A 15,040-nucleotide genomic window follows, 5' to 3' on the forward strand; every position below is an offset into this window, starting at 1 on the left:
TAGTAGTGATATACCAGGATAGTTTTACTATTCCAAATGTATGCAAAATTACCGGTATTACCAATATTATAATATCAATAATACTTGTCCTATACCATACTCTGAAGCATCCATCTAGCCCAGTCTGGCCCAGTATGGCCCAGCCCACCTCAGCCCCTCTGATGCATTGCTAAACCACAGACTGAAGTTGGACTGTACTCCTGCTCTCCAGCTGGAGACACTCCGTCTACCTAGCAAGGTGCTGGAGCAGAACAGAGCTCTATGTTGTGGGATCACTGCAGATCTATGTGTTCCCAGAAAGGCAGTGAAAAAGAGGTTTGTGCTCGAAAATGGGATCCTGTACATGAAGAGAGGTTGAGGAAGACAACAGGTCCCAGTACCATCTTGCACGAAACTCCACCATAAGGTGGAGACCTCAGGGACAGCTTCTTCTTTCCTCCCTAGCAGGATCAGATTAGAGGGGAAGGAAACAGAAGATTAATATTAATCCCAGCCCTCACTCTCCAAGAATCAGGTGATATACATAAATAAAATGCCAGTGAAAATCCTCCTGGCCAGTTACCTTGGAAGTAACATGAAATTAAGCCTGTCTGCTCTGTCTCGCTCTGCTTTGTATAGCTCTGTCCTTTCCTCCACCAGGTGCTCCAGGTTCCGGGAATACAGCTGTAGACGCCGGATTAGGGTATCCATGTAGCTTTCATTGGTCTGGCCATGGCAGTTACTGTTAACAGAAATACACAGGAACCAACAAGAAAGGCTGATGGAAGGACATTGTTGAGGGAGGCAAAAAAGAGGCCAAAAAAGGAGCAATGGAAAACGTCAGTGACTTCCATGTAGTTAGAGTGCAAAATGCCTCAAGTGCATCATTCTTTTTCTTCCTTGGAGAGCTTATGTTTATGAATTGAAAGTCTGTGATCCAGACTTGTCACTTGGAGCTGGTAATTCCTAAAGCACCCTTAAATCACCTAGCCCTGCTAATATTGTCAACTCCAGGTTACCTTGGGTAATCCATGAACATTCATTTGTAAAAAGTAACTGACAAGCTTAAATCCTGAGAGGAAGCTAAAGATAGTAGGTAGAAAATTGCATATAATGTTTAGATGGGGCCTTCAGCCAGAAGGATTAAGATGATTTGGGTCTGCCTGTGTAGAAGACAGAACAATTCAATGGAACAATTAGCAGTCCCTGGGCTAGTTTTGCTCACAAGATCCTGAAGACTCCAGCCTACTAACTCCTGGAAGCACAAGTATGGTAACACGAGCCACTCGTAACCTCTGTTTGTCTGCACAGCCTGCACTTGCCAAAGCAGTCTGAAAGTAGATGGGGACAGGCTGATTGGAAGAGTCAGATTAGTATTGTACCCAGCTGGACTTGAAAACCACTCTAAACAAATCTTTATGTCAGGGATGCACCATCTTAGGCTGCCCCTTGCTTTTGTAGGATGGAGGCTTAGGAGCTGAACCAGGATGTCTTTCTGTTCAGCTGCAGTAAGATTATTCAATTGATACATTCAGTTATGCATAGTGCGGTTGTCTTTCTGCCCATGTGAAATGTCAAATGATGTGAGTACTGTTGGGGTTTGTTGATGAGGAGAGCTTTAAAAACTGGGGATCAATTTCCCAAGAGAAGTGATTAAAAGCTCGCTGTTTGGACATTGAAATAATTAATTCAGATCAAACTCTGTAGGAACAATGCAGCATTGGCCAGGTGAAAGGCCTGTATAACCCCCCAGGGTTTATCCAGCTATGGCCCTTATTATTCCACAACTTTACACCAAAAAAACACTGTAATTAATACTTCTGGTGAGTACAACCCAACACTTCTAGTCAGCTTAATTTGGGACCATCCAAACTCATTTATGGCATAACCCAGCTCATCCCAACTTTCTAATTATCCTCCAAACACTTATGTGCATTCATTTCCTGAAACTTAGACAACATGAGTCACTATCCAACTCTTGACTAGAGACAGGGGGTGAATTACTTGAATGGTTTAAATCTCTAATTATGCAGCTTGCTACTTTCACAATGTACCAATTTGAGGTATGGTGATGGTCTTACCCTCACTCAGCTAATACATGAATTGATGCTCATGTACACACATGTACATATGCACGTGCTCACCTACTTTTCTGCCAAAGAATAAAAGAGGATCTAAGTGAAGACACTCAGTTTTTCCACTGATTGAATCATAATCACATCAACTTACGTACTTAAAAATACAAGCTTTCTAACACTTAGGAGGAGTTTGGAGCCTCTTAAAAAACGGAGCCCCTGCTGCTCACCTGAATATTTTAGCCAGAGTACTCTCAATTTTCTTAAAGTCAGGCCTTTTCTCTGGATCTTCCTCCCAGCAGCTCTTCACTAGTGTATACACCTTCAAACAAAAATTTAAGGAAAGTCCACCTGAGTAATGGATATAGAAGGATAAGGGTGCTAAACAGCACTAGTTCATTAGGGAATTTCTGGTTACTCTTGACCGGCAACATATTAAAATGTGTGACTAACCATTTTGAATCTATGGTTAGGACACACATTGCAGGCATCTTAAACTTAACTCTGTAGTGACTAGTGACATGATCTTAACTTGAATTTGCAATCATAAATGAAAGGCAAGTAAATGGATCCAGTCTTGCAGCTGGTGCCAGATACAGTTATTGACATGGAGGTAAATGCTGTGGTAATAATAATTCCAATATCCTGAGTTTGGCATTTTTCTGAAATGGATGATTCAGCCAAAAAGAATGGGGTTCATTGCTGAATATGTGTATGTCTACAATACAGACATTTTCACCTGAGCAAGAAGCCTTAGGGGCTATATAATCAGTGAGAAAGGTGTATTTGAGGTGTGATTCATCCCATCTTAAAGAAATCTAAAATAGGTCAGAAGAGTGGCACCGTATAAGCGTCCATTTCTTTCCAGTGAAATAATTTTCATGAGTTGTATTTCATTTCACTGGTAACAACTATAGAATACCGTTTTTTCCCATGAGGTTAGGGCATTTGGCATAAAATGTGCATAGCTTTCATCCTCCCATGATCATGAGCTCTAGTTTGGCCAGGACTTCCCCCCTTCACCCAGAAAATGGCTTAGTTAATTATTAGCTTACTTCCATCTCTCTTTCTTCCACTGTTTCCAAGGACAGGTCCGGTCGGAAAGGCTTCCCTCCTTTGCTGCTCTCCACTCTGTAAAGTTTCTCTAACACAGGAAAAAGATGCAAAATTTTAAACAAAAAAAGCATAAGAAGGACATTTCTTGTGGATAGCATCCTATGATGTTACGAGTTACTGTACAAACAGAAGCCTTGAAGACAGTTCCCTCATTTTGATGTGCATTTCAACTTTGGAGCTTTTCTAAATATATGGCACAAGATCAAAACAGGCTGGCTCAAAGGCCCCTGAAAGCAAAATGAATAGGAACGTACACGAGTATTTATTGGTCACGGTAGACATGGTTATGGCATCTTCCCAAATGAAAGTTAGGCATTATTAGTGTGCCTCTCAGCATGAAGTATAGTTATAGTAAAAAACAATGTGAAAAGCCAATTGCAACTTGATCAAAAGTGTGGAGACATACAACTCTCATCAGAGCAGTTCAAAGCATCCTGCAGATGCTCAGCTTCCTTAAAACTAGGCTATTAATGTATATGGTTTAAAAGCATTGCATTTGTTAGCTCATTTGTATTCTTATTCATGAAATCCGTTCTATGAAAGTTATTTGGATTCTGAACATATCAGAATGCAGGCTGCGTTTGCACAACTCAATTTAAGCACAGTAAGTGAGAGCTAAAACAAAAATATCTCTCTTTGTCCTTCTCCAGAGCTCAAAAGTTCCAGAGGGAGGGAGGTAAAAAAGAAGCAATTTTTTACCTCTGGGGGAGAGACAGAGAAACTGAAAGGGATCTGTGAACAAGTATGAAACACATTTATTAATAATGTCTGATTATATTTGGGAGACAATTTTACTGAAGGAAGCATATAATGAGATGAGGAAGGTTTGTAATCATGATGGTATGTGCAAGTCTAGAGCAGCTAGGGATGCCTAAGCATGCCCAGTGTGCATGATCACCCTAAAAGGATGCAGTAGCTTCCAGCTTTGTGGTACAGAAGTTACAGACTAGAGAAGGAGCAGGGGACTTGAGCCTCCCAAATGCTATGGAGTGGAGAGACTGCTAAGAAGCCTTCTGTGGGCTAAGAGACAGAAGAATCTGTGGAAGTCTCATGTATGCAGGAGGAATGTGTTGGATTTCCACGCTGTGCGCGCACCTGAGAGCAGATGTAACAGCAACTATTAGCAATGCTGCAATTAGCCAGTGGCAGAAAGTAGTGGAACAGGGAGGCAGCTTGAACTGAGTGTTGGTACATGACAAGATATCACGGTCTTGAGCAGTGAAGGAGGTGTTTCTGCAGAAGAGTGGAACAACCAGCTGGCCTAACAGCTGTCTTGCAGAGAAGTCAGTGAAGAGGACTATGACCTAGTTACTTCTATACAGTAACTAATTTTCTATATCAGAAATCCAGTTCTGTATGCCCATCGTCTTTGTGGGACTTCTTTTCGCTCATTAGTAGCAATATTATTGTATGTTAAGTTGGTTGATACATATTTGCAGGTTGAGAAAATTGGCTCACTGAGTACCTGCAAGTTGAGTTTAATTTTCCTAAGTTTGTGGATGGAGGCTAGCTACAGCATTTTTTAAAGAACTCTTTTAAAATCTAAACACAGTCATTGCTGCTGCCAATGAAGTCCTGGAGAAGTGGTTATATCGGTTGTCCTGAAATATCAGTATCATGTCTTCTAACTTGCAAAGATTAACTTCTGATAGCCTAGCCATTGAAAGACTTTCTGCAGGAGACTTAAAAACCAAATTAATCTAACATGCAACAGGTACATTTCTTTGCCCATTACGATTGACTCTAATTTGGTATTCTTTTCCTTCTTTTTATCTTAGATATTTGTAAATTAATGGTCACCCAAGTTTGAGCTACTCTCTTCCAAAGTTAGGTGATGCCACAAACAAAATTCAAAGGTGTTTGAATAAGTATGGTCTGCCCTCTTGCTGCCGTATCTTGGCTAATGAATTAATCCAGACATTTAAATGAGGACCCACTTCAGCAATATATAATAACACTCATTCCTTTCTGTTACATGAAATTTGACGAACTGCTGAAACTAGGCTGAAGACATTTACTCAAATTACATAATAAAAATGAAGAATACTACCAGAAGCCACTAGATCAGCAATCTTAGACGTCTACTAATGCTTTTAAGGAAAAAGCTTTGGCGAGAAAACAATCTCCTCACTGAATGGAAAACTTAAAATTTCAACTGAAGTTCACAAAGCAGATTTTTTTTAAAGTTACACTGAATCCAGACTTACCAAACAGGCTTATGGCCCAGTTATTGCTGTCTTACTAAACATGCTGATATGTGTGACCGTCTCCAGCAACAGCACCTAAGGGTGCTAAAAATTCTTTCAGTTGAATGGATTAACCTAATGCTATTTGAAAGGGACAGTCTTTCTAAAATGACAAAATGCAGTGTTAAGAAACAGGTCAAAGTTAAAACAAGGAACCAGATTCTGACTATGACAGCCAAGGTCAAACACAGAGCAGTGAGGATGCCACCACATCTCAGAAAAGCCCAGAAACACTGTGGCTGAAGCTAACTTAATAACCATTAACATAACACAGAAAGACTGTAACTGCTGAACAAACAGGTAAAAGAATGTAGTTTGCTATGGATTTGCTTTGCAAGTGAAAATGAGCAAGAAAGATAATTGATCTTTCCTTTCTCCATCTATTTTGGTGATATTTGTAAATCCTTGCATTCATGAGGATTGTGCCTGCCTCTTCCCAAGAAAAAGGAATAGAAAGACTTTTATTTTCTCTACCTTATCTTAAACATGGAGTCCTGAAGAGTTTGCTTGAAGGGGAACAGTCATTTCTAATCCGTTTTAGGTCTACATTTATATTAAAGAGTTGTTGATGTGAAATACTGTGTTTCCCCAAATATGAACATAGATTTGCAATAATGTAGGATGATGAACATGCCCCAGAAGTTATTCTCAAATGTGACTCAGGAAAAGAGCTATTAGGCTGTCCAGCTGCTGCTCTAGATGTTTTAACAAATGTGAGGCGGATCTATCAGAATGACTCAGAGATAAAGGCAATGTCTAAATTTGTTGTTGCTAAGTGTCACTAGGAAAATCCCAAACCCACACATGCTTTTATGTCAGTTCTAATATATAATAATGCCTGGATTCTGTGAACTGGGATTGACTGGGCTGCTAGCCACTCAAAAACAATGTCACAAAATGCACAAAATGGGGTTTAATGGATGTACTGCAGGAGGAGATGCTTTTTCTGACAGAAGTTAAGTGAGTAAAATTTTGACAGGCTTGAATAAAGTCTGAATTTGTAGTTTTCAAATGCCAACTGTTCTTGTGTCATACTGCTGAGTTTTTGTTGTTCTGTGTTGACATTGCTGATTTACAATGCCTAATATGAGTGAATTATTATATGTTGTCCACAACTCATAACAGAAAAATTTTTGTGGCCTTTAAATGTTACAGTGAGTCTGGACAGCATTGTATAATGTTAACTTCTGTAATGCTGTGGCCAAGGTGATGAGGGAGGAGAAAGGGCAAGAAAACTCAGTGCAAACTTTATTTACAGAAAGAACAAGGACACTTGCCCCCACAATGAGATCCTTCAAACAGGCTCTTCATTCATCACACAGTGAAAGAAGCAGCAGTTCAAGCAGCTATCAGAGACAGTGCCTTTCTCAAAATGTGGAGAATGGGCCAGTTACAGCTACACCATCCTGGAAGGCTGCAATGGAGGAGAAATTTGTGGATTTACCTTTGTTGTCCTGGCAGTGTCTGGTGTAGAAGGTCTCCCTGCGTAGGATGATTTCTTGGGCAATGATCCCGTAGCTGTACACGTCACCCTTCTGAGATACATCAGCATAACGGAGATGCTCAGGAGCTGTCCACAGGTCTGAAGATCCAGATGACAATGAGGGATGAGGTAAAGGGAGAACAGAGAGAAGTAATTGAAAAAGGGTGATCCTTCTCAGAGCATCCATTGGCTATAGTGATATTTTCTTTTACTCTTTCCATATCAAACCCAGAGCCCACTGGTACTGTTTATTTCCTACTTTAGCATTTTTCTTGAGAAGCTGATGTCAATACAGGTTAGATAAACCTCTGATGTGATAGTTTTCAATTGTCTGAGATTCGCTGGCCCTACTGTTTTCCACTGTAGATGCAGACCCTCACACCTCCAGAAAAGTTATGGTTATTGGCAATGAATTTGCTTTTCTTAGCTACCTTTCATGGGCTTCTTAGAAATAGCCTATGCATCTGTATAAGACCAAGGAATGCCAGTGCTATTAAAAACAAAGCTGAGCCATAAATTATTGAGCTAGATGCATGGAGCTTGTTATACAAGATGTCAGATGAGAAGACTGTAATATTTCCCAGCAGCCTTGATATCATGAATCTATTGAAATAATTCTCAAGTGCTTTTGAGCCTGACATAATATTACCTGCTCATAACCACTTTCTTTCTACAGAAATTATTAATCTCTATTTCTAGTGCAACAAGCACCATTGTACCTCAATACTAGAATGCTGCCACGGTATGTCAGTTTGTTATGAAATGCTGGTGGTGTATCATAACAGTGACCTGAACACAGTGACGCTGAAGACAGCGTTATAACAGGCTGCAACATCCAGCCACAATGAATCTGTAGATGTCTTGTGAAACAGTAGGTTTTCTTCAAGGAAAGAAATCTAGTAGCCAGAAATTTTGAGGCTGCTTGTCAAAGCATTTATCTTATGAGCAATGAAAGGAGAGAAATACATTACAATGTAATAATAATATAAATTTAAATATGAAATTTGTAAAATGAAGAATGAATAGAGCATTTACATTTAGGGCACTTTTCTTACTCTTTTTTATGTTCTCATTGCTACTCTTGAGCTTGTTTGTGTCTGAATGTAAAAATTTTCTCTCAACCCCGTTGCAACCACAGTTTGTTCTCAGATCATATACTTCAGTTATGGCACAGTGCTGTGCTTATTATACCCTAAGCTCTACTATACAGATTCAGATGACATAATTTCACATGGGCTCTTCTTTTCACTGAAGATCAATTAAGAAGGAAAAGATGAGTAGAAATGAGTGCTCTGTTTTACAGAAATGTCCTACGAATATGAGATGAATAGAAAATGTAAAGAAAAGCTGATAAAATTATTCCAATCTGATTGAACACATACTGCTAGATTCCTGCCTAAGGAATGAAAAACATTAAGGTTATCATTGCATATCATTACAGATTTTTTTAAGGATGATCAGAGTTATGAATGTTAATATTTAAATTAAATCACAGAGCACTGTGGTAACACGTGCATCTGATCAATGACAAGATCATGTGGTACTTAACTCCTTCTTTTCTTCACCCAAGTTCAGCACTACTGCTGAAGAGAGCTGTTTGCATGAAGGCCTTGGGTGCTGAAAATGTTTCTTGCATCTCAGCCACATCTGAAATCTCTCTTTTCTAAACTTCAAGTTGAAAATTCATCTTTCCTTTCCTTCTCACCTACGCTGCCAATTTCTTTCTCTGCCTGCTAATAATTCTCTTTCATTGTGTTATTTAAGTTAAGACAGTGTTTTCAGGTATCATTTGATGATGGCTTCTACATGAAACAAAATCATATTATATGTTTTGTACTGTGTACAAGATGTAATTAGGCCCTACTGGACTATGAATATAAGAAAATTCCATTGGGTTGGAAACCATGAAGGAGAGTCCAATTAGGTACTGTTTTTACCTTTTCTTGGAGGCAGAATTGAATTACAGCCAAAATCAGTGATCTTCACTACCATGCGGTTGTCTACTACACAGTTTGTGGATTTGAGTCGACCATGGACTTCAGTTTTGCTTGAGTGCAGGTAAGACATCCCCTGTGGTTGATAATAAAAGAGGAAGAAAACAAGACTATGTGTGAGACACTCAGCTGTTACCAGACTCAACAAGAATGCGAAGTATTAGTGTAATATCTTTCCAAGTAATTAAATGGCCTCATATGGATATGCATAAATCACAATTCCCTGTCATGGAGGGAAAGAAATATTGTTTTACAGAGGAGACTTTCCAAGATGACAGGAACAGTCAATGTTAAGAAATTAAGAGATGGATCATTAGAAGGACCATTTCATGGAAGACCATCCTTCCTCTTAGTTAACAAAAGTCTGACATAGCATCTTGGGTTTTGATAAGATTAGAACACAATTAAGCAATTAGGAAAATTTATTTCCTCCCACCGAAGTTTTGATTTCACTTGCAATAAATGCTTTTTTGGTAAATTTAGTACAGATTTGTCAGAATGTCACACAAAAAAAGTGCTTCCAACTACATGTTCATGCAATGGACACCATAGGTGTGAGAGGAATTGCTCTTTATGTCTGTATCGTCTTTGAAGATTACCATACACCAGAGACTTCATTCAGAAACATTGCAGCAGATCCTCTTCTGCAAAGCAGAGGGCTAAAAAGAGGGGTCAATGCAGAGAGTGTTAGATGATGCACTAGGCTTATGTAAGGCAGGGAATCAGATTAGACAATCAGAAAGGTCTCTTCTGACCTGACTGATTATGGGTTTCTCTGTACTAGTCAATACATATCAGGTATCCATGAGCTAAACTCGGAAGTGGGCACCACAAGGACTGGCCGATGCAGTTTCAGCTATATTTCCTGAGATTCTGACTCACAACACACACAGGCGTACAAAGGTGTGTAGTTTGCCCCTTTTTACTCATCACCTCTGAATTTATCTCATTCAAAGACACTCGAATACAGTGCAACACATGAGAAGGGGCCAGCACTGAGGCATAGCAGGAAAAGAACATTAGTAAATGGGCGTAAACTGAAGAAGGAAGGAGGTATGCTAATTTCCACCCTCTTGCTATTATTTATTCTGTTTCATATCTCTCTTCTAAACTACTTAAGCTCACACCTACTTATAGCTTACTGCCAGTTGGTTTTCTTCCTATAGTCCTCTTCTCTGTAGCTCAGTATATGAAACACAGTCTATATTCTGTTGAAGCCAGAACAGGTATGTAATATCTGTATAGTTTCTTCTCTGAATAGTCTTCCACTTAGACTCCTACATATATAGCTCATCCTCTTGTATGACAACTGGTAGATAGACTTTAATCAGGGTTACATAGTTCATGTGGTCATGAATACACTGTGTGACATGCTGGGTTTTCTCTCCTTTGGTACCCATATTTGGGAACGGACCAGCAAATGCTACAAGAGATCACTGAGACATGAGCTGAGTTTTGGGCACAGTAGACCTATGTCTGAGACACAAGCTGCCTGCAAGAGATGCAATCCCTGGAGAATGTTGTTGGACTGGTTATCCTGGATCTATCTAGATCATGCCAAAATTTACAGAGACTGTGTGCACACTATATCCAAAGAACACATTTCTTGATTAAGCAGCTTTTATCATGCAGCCCTGATGACACTATCCAGGATGTTTTGCCTGCTTTTGGTCCTATTTCCTCCAGCTGTGCGTTCTTCCAGCACCTGCTTTCATCAGCCAGGAAATATACCCATTGCTACAGCAGAATTGCTAATCAGTTTCAGCATCAAATGGCAGGCAAAGGTAATTTTTATTTCCTTGTACCAGGGCTTTCTTGTTAACAATTTCTGGAGGCAGAAGTCTTATAAATAAAATCTTCCTCCTTCTTTCCAACTATCCTATGCACCTACCTGAAAACACAGAACCTATGAAGAACCCACAATGTGATTTTCAAAATTTATAATGACTTTCAGTGCAGTACTCCTACATCCTTGAGGCATTCTTGTAACCTCTGCTCTGAAGCTCTGGAGCTTTAGTTCTGACTGAAAACCCTTTTCCTGACACAGTGCAAGAATATTACAATCCCTTGCACAATATTCTGCAGCAGCCCTTTATTTAATAAATAGTGTTGCAACAATAGTGTATGCACTAATAACTGTAAGGCTTGATTACTGCAATTCCTTCTTAGCAGACCTTTCATCAGAGCTCTTTGGCCACATGTAAGCAAATCCATGTAGCTACAGGTGGTGCTATCAGACCTAGAGACAGAGAAGACAGAAAAGGAAAAAAAAAAAGAAAAAAGGAAAAAAAAAAAAGTAAATGGAGCAGATTTAGGGCTTCCCCTTTGCCTACCCCACCTTCTCTAGTGGACTAGGGGGGGGATGCTCTAGGAATATTCACTGCTTGGCTAGCTGTACCAGGGAATAGAAATGATACAACCTCCTCTGTTCAGAAACACTGATGCAGCAGCTTCTGTGCCAGATGAAGAGTAGGTGAAGTATGAGGACTGTTTGGGCAACGGTAAAAGCGGGGTGTAGGAAAGTGGTGGTGTGGAGAGAGAGGAGCATATCAAAAGGAAGGCAAAGGAACTGCAGGAGGTGGTCACAGGGATTTTAACAGCCTGGAGAGGTGGGGCTGGGCTTGAAAAGAGCAGATGCTGGGATGAGAGGAACTGGAGCTGAAGGGCTACGAAGTGACTTATGTAAAGAAAGAAGCCATTCAAGTAAAAATAGACAGGGTGCCTGGAGGTTGGGAAGCTGTGGTTTGGGAAAAGCAATACAAGAAGTTCATGGATATGTCTAGGTCCCAAAGGCTCCACCACAGCATCAGGTCAAGGAATAGGAGAGGCTGGCAGATCATCCAAATGACAGTACATTTCCTGATATTCCTAGGTACATACAGGTTTTCAAGAAGATTTTGTGAACCATCTCTACTAACACAGATAATAATGCTCAGGAGTCATTCCACAGAACAGATGCAGTGCGCCACCCATCCTTGGACTCCATGTCCCATCCCCGTGACCAACAGTGCAATGAACGACTGGTTGTGAAGTCCCGGTCCCAGCGCAGTCACTGGGCATTTGGTCGCTCCCTTCAGAGGGAGTGGGATTTCTCTCTCCTTCTCGTAAACAGAGCCAGTACTAATCCCTATTCTCTTAGGAAACATCGAAGGTGAACTGGAAAGGGTTAAAAAATACCATGCTTTTTTATATGCTATGAGGAGGAAGGGAAACTCCACTGCTGCTATTTGAAATGAAACCTAATGCTGAATGTTAACTGAACTTGAAAGTCATTAACAAGGCCAACAAACTGTGACAATTTGGATTAAGGGGGCTTTAATAAAGAGCAAGATTTTCAATATCTCTTTAGAACAGACACAGTGGAGTCATTCATCGTGGAGACCAAATCTGAACTGATGCATGTAGGGAAATGGGAGGACTGTCCAACTGCAAATCAGCAATAGGAAGAGGAGAGCCGTTGAGCACTAGCAAAAAGGCAGAGGTAACTCTCTACATTACTTGCAGAGGTATAATGAATTATTAAACCTGTGAATTATAAAGGTTCCTTAACTACCAATTAAACAGATACAAGTCTCTACTGTAGAATAGAATTTCCTTTACCGTTCATATTGAGTCTTCCTACCACAAGGACCTAAAATGTAAATATCTGTTGAAAGCTACTGAAAACCAGTCTTGGCTTCTGTACAGGATGAATTTCTCTTCCCTCTCAAACTGCCTGAAATGGATAGCTCTAGTTTCTAGTTTCTCACTCTAGTGAGTGAGAAAATCAGGATGCAAAACAGTTTATTTAGAAAAAGTTTATCCTGTCTCTGGATACAAACTGGAATAATTCCATCATTTTAAAAAAACCCACAGTTTTCCTTTATATGCCTTAGCTGAGGCCAGAGAGCAGTGTGTTTTGCAGGTCTTGTGACTGCACAGCCCCTACTAACTAGAGCCACTGGTCAACAGATTGTAACCCTCTGATCTTTGGCTCACATTTATTAGGGTCATACTTTATTTATAAATAGCCCAAAGCCAGCTCTGGCTCCCATTTCCCCCTTCAGTTTGAGAGCCACTGGCTCCTTCTGCCTCATACACCTATCCCCAGAGGAGGAAAGAGTGGAAAGGCATACATCCTCTAGCAAGGAAAGGAGAAGAGCCTGAGAGCTGCCCTTCTCCAGAGTATCTGCTTTGCAAGACAGGACAGGTTGATTAACATTGCACTGTCAGCAGCCCGCTTACCTTGGCAATATCGTACATGACGGAGATTTTAAATTCCCAGTCCATGAATGTGCCGTCGGGGTAGGAGATTTTATCATTTAAAACATCCTGTGAAGAAAAGAAAAGAGTGGTTCTAAACTGCATTGGGGAAAAAGGAGAAGATGAGATATGAGTATCTAAATCACACAGCCTTTCAACCGGCAACTGAAAGAGGTAGCCCTTCATTTTTTATAGGGAGTACATGCACTAGAACAGGAGTTGACTCAGAAAACAGGGAATATGAAATATATTTTAGGTTTACAGAGCGCTAGAAAATTGAGGACTCCGGAAAAGAGGGTTTTGTGTAATTAAAGGTAAATAGTGCATTTGCTTTTAAAGCTGAGTCTTTAATAAAGCAAAATAGCTGAGACAGAAATGGGCAAGGTGTGCAAGAGGAAGGGAAAGAAATTTCTGTGGTTTGTGTTCACAGTCCATTTCCTACCAATTTATTCATAATCTTATAAGTTCAAAGTAGACTGTTCCTTTATCTTAAAGTGCCAGTCATTTACAGTTCTTCCAGCCACTATGATTTCCGTTTCTAAAAGTAAACCTCCATGAGTATGCCAGTTTACAAGAAAAGAACTGGAGATAGAGCTGTTATTTTGCTGCTTTGCTGTGAGTTTGTTCCAGAGACTACTGCTACTGATGAGTCTTTGTACAAACTGAGAGGCAATGTGTGCCTGCAGAAGAATTGATGCCACCGTTATTTCATGATTAGCACTGAAATAATATTGGTAGTAATAAACCATAAGTCTTTCCATAACTCTTGACAGGCATCAATTTACCATTTCTTTTTATAAACAGAAATGAAGGGCTGTTGTCCCTTACAGTACAGGATTTGCTATATTCCAGCCTCAAACTGTTTGTCCCTTATTAATACGGAATATAGTTTTTTCTCTGTCCTTTCACGCTCTGGAGGCACTGTGGGGTCCACAAGGGCATCAGCAGAGACAACAGCTACATCTTGGAAAATAAAGAAAAGGTTATATCCTATACGCTCCCAATAGGGGACACAACACAAATCCTGGCTGTTGCTGTTGCCTGGGCAGAGCTCTGCCTGTACTTTTCCTTGCTTGCACCTCACCTCATCCTCTGGCTGCTGAGAATCATCAAACTGATGGCAGCCGCAGCAGCACCTGGGGAAGGCTGGAGAGAACCGAGCAAGGGAGAGGGAACTCGGAGTCAGAAACCTGCCACCACTTGCTCAGTACATGGCTACTGCATGAGGGCCAGAGACATAGAGATGGGGATTTTTTTTCTTACATTGAAATTTGATAATTGAGGGGTGGAAGGAGACCTGCAAAATTCTTTACCCGCAGAGAACCTCTTTCGCAGTACTCAGTCACCCCAAAGATCATGGTGTCTATCTTCACAGTGCCATAGAACTTGGTCAGGTTGTAATAATCAATCTGTAAGAGCTAGAGCAGAAACATTGCATCTATTTTTAAAAGCAATCATTGTTAGTACAGAAACACAGGTCAAGGATACTTCTGTGACACAGCTTTTTATCTCAGGCCCTGATAAGATGTATGGGTTTCCTTTAAACCAGTGTGTACTAAGGCACTGAGTGAAGTACTTGAAGACATTTGTCATTCCAGAGCCTTCTGGATTAGGGAGATAAGAGTGGCTGCTCTTGGATACTGCAAGTTAATTTCAGAGCCCACTATTGCCTCTCTACTCAAACCTCCCAGTTGACCAGAATAGCCATTATGAGTGACAGAATGTTGTGAATCAGTCAGTAAATGAGCAAGTAATAAAAATTTAATGATGCTGCATGATATTATGGACTTTGTCCATTTATATAAACAACTGTAGTTTACTTTGAGGTATTTTTAGACCGTATTGACTTCACAGTATAGCTGAGTTGTATAAAAAGGAAAACTATTCATTCAAAAAAGATGCAGC

At 40.2% G+C, this 15,040-nt stretch overlaps 1 protein-coding gene across 2 annotated transcripts in view; it reads right to left on the bottom strand.

The window, feature by feature from the left end:
• The window catches only part of GUCY2C (guanylate cyclase 2C), a 45,532-nt gene that overhangs the window by 5,952 nt on the left and 24,540 nt on the right, over positions 1-15,040 (bottom strand). For both annotated transcript variants that reach the window (XM_087765791.1, XM_009475261.2), the window contains 7 exons: positions 14,449-14,553; positions 13,118-13,204; positions 8,837-8,969; positions 6,861-6,998; positions 3,110-3,198; positions 2,285-2,376; positions 563-721 (listed from right to left, as the gene is read on the bottom strand). In XM_087765791.1, coding sequence (XP_087621917.1) covers positions 563-721; positions 2,285-2,376; positions 3,110-3,198; positions 6,861-6,998; positions 8,837-8,969; positions 13,118-13,204; positions 14,449-14,553 — 803 coding nt within the window. The remainder of the gene's footprint in view (positions 1-562; positions 722-2,284; positions 2,377-3,109; positions 3,199-6,860; positions 6,999-8,836; positions 8,970-13,117; positions 13,205-14,448; positions 14,554-15,040) is intronic.

Source organism: Nipponia nippon, unplaced genomic scaffold, assembly GCF_047370975.1.
Source record: "Nipponia nippon isolate SJK-2023a ecotype South Korea unplaced genomic scaffold, ASM4737097v1 scaffold_3, whole genome shotgun sequence".
Classification (NCBI taxonomy): Eukaryota; Metazoa; Chordata; class Aves; order Pelecaniformes; family Threskiornithidae; genus Nipponia; species Nipponia nippon.